The sequence below is a fragment of the Akebia trifoliata genome, chromosome 2 (genome assembly GCF_017979445.1).
Source record: "Akebia trifoliata isolate Shusen 1 chromosome 2, ASM1797944v1, whole genome shotgun sequence".
Classification (NCBI taxonomy): domain Eukaryota; kingdom Viridiplantae; phylum Streptophyta; class Magnoliopsida; order Ranunculales; family Lardizabalaceae; genus Akebia; species Akebia trifoliata.
The window spans coordinates 29,491,770-29,498,716 of record NC_141376.1 but is presented as its reverse complement, the minus strand read 5'-3'; the positions used below and the strand labels follow the sequence as shown (position 1 = coordinate 29,498,716).

Here is a 6,947-nt window from a genome sequence, read left to right as displayed (position 1 = left end):
TTTTCAGTCCTTCGCTCCCCTCCACTGATAAGGGCATCAACATTAGAATTAGGGCCCACTCTAGAATCATAGTGCAATTCATCAAGGAACTCATTTTTGAGGATACCAAGGTTCCTCCCAAAGTTTGGAGGATCTTAAATGGATTCAACACAAAACTTGGTTGACTCAATTGAATTTTTTAGGTGAATAACCAATTTGTCAACTCAAATTGAAAATGCACCGACTCCTTCGATAAAAATCGAACTGAGTTTACAGTTGTACTTCAGGGTCGGTTACCCTAAACATGTTGTGAAATGGTATCTTATTTAATAGGAAAGTACAAATTCCAAACTATTTACAAAGTTAGTTAGAAAAAAAAATAATTATTTCACTTTTTTATAAATACTATGAATGCCCCTAATATTAATTTGGTGAAAAACCAATTTTACCCCTACTATATTATCATTTTAGGGGATCTCCAACCAACCCGTTCAAAAAAATCTCTTCAAAACAGCATCTTCGACAAAGTTTAGACAGTGTTGAACTCTAACCAGCCCCTTTAAAAAAAGACATCTTAAAAAAAACATCTGCTTTACTTTTGTTGGTGGGTTGATTTAAAACGTTGAATGGAAAGAAAAGGAAATTAGAGAAAGCGATTAGTGATATAGACATCTCTGGCAAAATTGAAGATTATTGGAGTTTAATTTTGCAAAACGATCTCCATATTTCAAGATGTAAGGTTTAATTGGAGATGCTTAAAAGAAAAATCACCACCAGAGTAATAACCACGATTTGGTAACTATTTTGGAATATGTACTGTCATGGTAATTTGGAGATCTCTTCTTCATGAGTTGGTAAATTTCTCTTTAATGATTATTTAAAAAAATACACAACTGTTAATTATAAAGTATTAAAACTATTTTCAAACTTGTAATTGATTAAAACTAATATAAGGGCTTTAATCTTATCTCATGACCTGATTTTGGTGATTTCACAACTGAGTTAGCTCTGTTAACAAGTTGAACTGATTATTATGGAGTTGACTCATAAAATTTGTTAAATCGAGTCAACTTTAAATCCAATCGATTGGCGTGAACTTCTGTTGGCACCCCAACTTTTACTTGTTACATTCCAATTATTTAAATTATTTAATCATATCCAGTTAAAACTAACACACTATTTAGAATCATAACTAGCATAAATTTCCATAACAGAATTTTCCCATAATACACTAATAAGAATTGTACACTGATTTCTTTCTTTAAAAATCCATAAGAGAGAACATGAACCATCGACAATCATTTACTCCGACAACTTAATGTTGATGTTGTTCTCTCTTAAAATGAGAATTAATCTACTCACCTTATTTATTTAATTTAGTTGAGGTGTAATAAGTAAAATTCGGGGTGCCAATAGAATTACCCTTAATAATTGATGGCTGATCCTACCACCATCAATTATTGAGTAAGCACATGCACCACCCAAAACAAGTCAAAAGTTGTTGCTGTTGCTGCTGTTTCTTCTTCTTCTTCTTCAACATCAACAATTTCATTCATCAATTGCAATTCTCTTTCTGTTCCATAGTCCTCTTAAGAGATTTATATAATAAGCATGGCAAAATCAGTTGCATCTGCTTTTCTTAAGCCTGTATTGGAGCAACTTGGCTCTTCAATTGTAACAGAGTTTGGATTGTTATGGGGTGTTAAGGAGGAGTTGGACAAATTGTCTAGTTTCATGTCAGCAATTCAATCGGTTCTTCAGGATGCTGAGGAAAAGCAAATTCATTCAAAGCCGGTGAGAGATTGGATGACAAAGCTTAAAGATGTTGCTTACGATTCCGAAGACATATTGGATGAGTGTGCAACTGAAGCTTTACGATCCAAAGTGGAAACTAGCAAGTGGAAGCAGGTATGCAATTTCTTCCTTTCCTGTTTCGGTTTAAAGTCTCTTCAATTTCGATATGAGATAAGTCATAAGATAAAGGACATCAATGAGAAATTAGAAAGAATTGCAAAGGAAAGGAATGATCTTCATCTTCGTGATGGAGATGGAGGATTAAGGCTACCTGAAGTCAGGACGAGACTGGAAGCCATCTCTTTGATACATGAATCAGATGTTTTCGGTAGAGAAAATGATAAAGAGAAGTTAATAAATCTGTTGGTATCGGATGGGTCTGTTGCAAAGGAGCTCTCTGTTATTCCCATAGTCGGTATGGGTGGAGTTGGTAAGACGACTGTTGCTCAGCTAATTTACAATGACAAGAGGGTTGTGAAGCATTTCGACATGCAAGGTTGGGTTTGTGTATCTGAAGATTTTAATTTAAAGAGACTCACAAAAGCAATTATAGAAAGTATTTCCAAACAGCAATCATCTAATTATGAGGAATTATCCCCACTTGCGGAAGAAATTCAGAAAATAGTGAGTGGGAAGAAATTTCTACTCGTATTAGATGATGTCTGGAATGAAGATTCTAAAAAGTGGGAAGTCCTAAGAGCTCCCTTGCGATGTGGAGCAAAGGGGAGTAAAATTATTGTCACCACTCGAAGTGAAAAAGTTTCACAGATCATGGGCACTATTCAAAGTTTTCCCATAGGAAAATTGTCTGATGAAGACTGTTGGTTATTGCTAGGAAAACGGGCATTTCCAACTGAGAGCTGGGATGAGCATCCAGATCTGGTGGTGGTTGGCAAGAAAATTGTAAAAAAGTGCAGGGGTATACCTTTGGCTGCAAAGACACTCGGAGGCACCTTACAAGGTACGAAACAAGAAAGAAAATGGAAAGACATTTTGAACAGTGAAATATGGAAATTGCCACAAGGAGGAGAAGATGATATCTTAAATTCTCTAAGATTGAGTTATCATCACTTGCCCTCACATCTAAAGCAGTGCTTTCTGTATTGTAGCATATTTCCCAAGGACTATGAATTTGAAAAGGAGGAATTGGTCAAATTGTGGATGGGGGAAGGTTTTATTACATCCGGTGTTGGGCAAAGGGAAATGGAAGATGTGGGTTGTGATTACTTTGATGATTTGCTATGGAGGTCATTCTTCCAGTGTGAGAAAGACAAATATGACATATTGATCTACAAGATGCATGATCTGATCCATGATCTAGCACAATCACTTTCCGAAGGTGAATGTTTTAGAATGGAGGACAAAAAATTAATTCATTTTCCTGAAAGGGCTCGGTATGCTTCTTGCATCACTCTTACAATGTTTGAGCGGTCTCTTAAAAGCAAAAGGCTTCACACTTTACTAGTGTTCCCGGGGTCTGAACCTAAAATGGTCCCCACTAATCTATTCCAACAAATGAAATTCCTTCATGTGTTGAAATTGGATGGTGATATGAGCGAGTTGCCCGATTCAATTGGCAATTTGAAACACCTACGATACTTTGCCCTTTCATCTTTATATATACAAAGATTGCCTGAATCAGTGAGCAGCCTTTATAATCTGCAGACATTAGATCTTAGTGGCTGTATTGATTTGGTTGAGTTACCCAAGGACACAAGAAACCTGATTAACCTACGAGATCTTACCTTTCAGACATTTCAAATGAGTTCGACACCAAAGGGAATTGGGAGATTAACATGTCTACGGGCACTGTCAAAGTTCGTTGTTGGTAAAGATAGTGGGCATGAGATAGGACAATTGATGAAATTGATTAACCTCAGAGGTCGATTGCAGATTTCAGGGCTCCAAAATGTGGTCAATGCGGAAGAGGTCGTGCTGGATTATAGAGAATATATTGAAGTGGAGGAGTTGGATTTATCATGGGAAGATTATCAGAGTGTAAGTATTGCAGAGGAAATACTTGAAAGGTTCCAACCTCACCCTAATCTTAGAATCCTAAAAATCAAAGGCTACAATGGTGAAAGATTTCCAAGCTGGATTGGGGATCCGTCTTTCTCCAAACTAGAGCAAGTGCTGATAAAGGATTGTAAATCATGTCAAACCCTCCCTCCTCTCTGTCAGCTACCTTCCCTCAAGAGATTATATCTAGGCGGTGGTGATTTTTTGGTTGATGGAAACCTGTTTAATAAGGCTTTTCCCTCATTGGAAGAGCTTTATATTGATTCATTCCCAAATTTAGTAGAATGGAGTAGTGACACTGAAGAAAAAGGTGATTTCCCTTGCCTCCATACACTTGGAATTGTTGATTGCATGAATTTGATTGCTCTTCCAAGGTTTTTGACAAATGTTCGTGAGTTAAATTTAATAAATTGCAATGAGAGGATATTAAGCTCTCTGTCTTACTTCGCCGCTCTCTCCTCCTTGAGGATACGTAATTTTAAAAATCTAAAGGCCATACCCAGTGGGTCGTTAAAGAAGCCAAAAGCACTCATAAAGCTTTTTATCCAAGATTGTGAAGAGTTGGTTACTCTAGATGAGGGTCTACAATACCTAGTATCCCTTCAAGAGTTGTATCTTTATAGCCTTCCTCAACTGGCATCCTTGCCAGATGGATTGAAAGACCTCAACTCCCTTAAAGAATTGTTCATCAACAATTGTGAAAGACTAGCAACCTTGCCAAAGGAGGGACTGCCCACCACGCTTCAAACTCTCCAAATTTACGACTGTCCATTGCTAGCAGAACAGTGCGAGAAGGAGAGAGGGGAATATTGGCTCAAGATATCACACATCCCCAACTTATACACGGTATGTTTTTTTCTTTTTACAATTGTCCATTGCTAGCAGAACAGTGCCAAAAGGAGAGGCGAATATTGGCCCAAGATATCACACATCCCCAAGTTATACACGGTATGCTTTGTTGTTTTTTCACTAAAATACCCTAAATACCCCTTAATTACCTATGTGCATTTACAATAGGGTTAAAATTACAATTTGAAGTTTGATCATTTTTTAATTTATAAAAAATAAAAATAAAAATAAAATAGAAATACAATTTATTTATTAAAATTATCTTTTTTTTTTTTTAATTACTGATTTTACATATAGTTTGAAACGTTTGTTGTCCCCAGTAAATAAGATAATTTCATCCGATTATTTGGTAACGTGCGACACTCACCTCCAACACTTTATGGAATCAACTTTTCGATTTTAGAATGAAAATGCATTGATTTACTGAGGAAAAATTAAAATAAAATGTTTGATTTATTTTAAAATTTTATGAATTTTTTTCCAATAATATTGAGTTTTAAAATTAAATTATAACATTTTCCATTCCGTAACATTTCAATTTAATTTTTTTTTTTTTTTTTACATATTTAAACTTAGAATGGGACTGTAGTCTTGGGTTGCATTTATCATTAATCTTTTCTTTTCAGTTGCTACACAGGAAGCTAATCATTTTCTTTTCTTTTCCAGTATTGCTGATGTTCTCTTCAAGCATTGGTGCAAGTGGTTCTCAATAGGTATGGTTGAAAACACAGATCTGACATGCAGTGTTCAGTTGTAACCTTAGTTTTATTATTCGTTGAGTTGATTTGAAAATTGACCGAGTCAACTCAACCAATTACTTGGATTTCAAGGTGACTCAGACTCGCTAAGTCATCAATTTGACTCAATTTGCATCCGAGTTTATGCTCCTAAAAATATGATATTAAATATATATTATTGAGGTTGGATCATTAAAGGATATTTCATTAATGAAATTATATTTTTCTTTTCCCAAAATCATATTTAGAAAAGGAAATTTAAAATTGTATAAATTTAAAATGGATCAGAAATTTTTTTGATTCACTTAGATTGGTGGTTGGAAAATTGTTTATGTAAAAAAATCAACAGTTCTTCAAAATATTATGGTTTTATTTGAATCGGACCAACTTCATTAAGTCCGTCCATTTGCTCAAATCAGTACATAAAAACACTAATAACTAATGTTTCAGCGAGTTGAGTTTCTGAAGGAGGTCTGGGTCAACTCTAACCTGACTTGCCTCTCTCAACCCATAACTTGAACTTGACTTTTTCCCCTCACAGTCCGAACCAAACTTAATCCACAACCAACAAACTTACTTGATTTGACGAATCAATCTTATCCATTACCATGACTTGGTTGGATAATTCGTTGAATAAATCTTAGCCATTACCTATCATTCATAAAAAAGTAAACACTATGTGAAAAACGAGAAATTTGACAGATTGAAACCATCGAATTCCCACATATTCGATGGTTGCCATCGAAAGTTTGTTAGTCGGATTCAAAAATCAATGGGCCAAATCCGTTGATTATTTTTTTGACAGCTCTTACTCATGAAATTTAGTGCCTTCGTTCTGTCAAAATTGTTCCATTTTGAAGTAGGGGCCACAATTGTTACGATTTTGGTAATTGTCACTTATGAATTCTACAGATTGTCATCTAGAGGGACTCTTCAAGAAGTACAAGTTGACTGATCTACAAAATACGCAACATGAGGAAATGATTACTGAGCTATAAAAGAATTTGCATATGTAGAGAGAAATCCAAAGTGAGGTGTAGGAGTAAATAACTCGGTTCTTCTGCAACATGTTTCTTGATGGCCATCCTCCTAGTCAGGTACTTTGAGATACATGTAGTTCCACTACCTTAGACTTCTTAACTTGCTTTTGTCATCCTCCTAGTCAAGGACTTTGAGAGGCACTTAGATACATTTAGTTTTACTATTTTAGACTTATTTACCTGTTTTTTTTTAACTTGTAAAATAATTTTTTTCCTTCGTATATTGTTTAACTAATAATTGTTTTTGTATTGTTAACTAACCCCTTTTTAACTCCGCCGATGTAAAATTAAATGTTTTACATTGCCGGTCCCAAGCCCGGATGAAGGAAGAGGGAAAAGGAAGATCCAATAAGTATTTTACTTGGATATATTTAGTGAATGCTTTGTTTTGATTTAATTCAACTAATTATTTTATATCTCATGTGTTTTCTTTGAACAGAAAACAAGAATTTGTAGGAATGAGTTTGTGGGTAACTCAAGAAGTAAGAGATTCCTCTCTCAAATAAGGTGAATTTCTAAAAAGAGTTAT

General features: G+C 35.0%; 1 protein-coding gene across 1 annotated transcript; it reads left to right on the top strand.

Moving 5' to 3' along the window:
* Nucleotides 1-1,456: 1,456 nt before the first annotated feature.
* Nucleotides 1,457-6,636, top strand: LOC147410074 (putative disease resistance protein RGA4). The gene is made up of 3 exons (XM_086432262.1): nt 1,457-4,638; nt 5,308-5,354; nt 6,291-6,636. The coding sequence occupies exons 1-2, from the start codon at nt 1,591-1,593 to the stop codon at nt 5,314-5,316; spliced, it is 3,057 nt and encodes a 1,018-aa protein (XP_086288388.1). The 5' UTR covers nt 1,457-1,590; the 3' UTR covers nt 5,317-5,354; nt 6,291-6,636.
* The last annotated feature ends 311 nt before the right edge of the window (nt 6,637-6,947 follow it).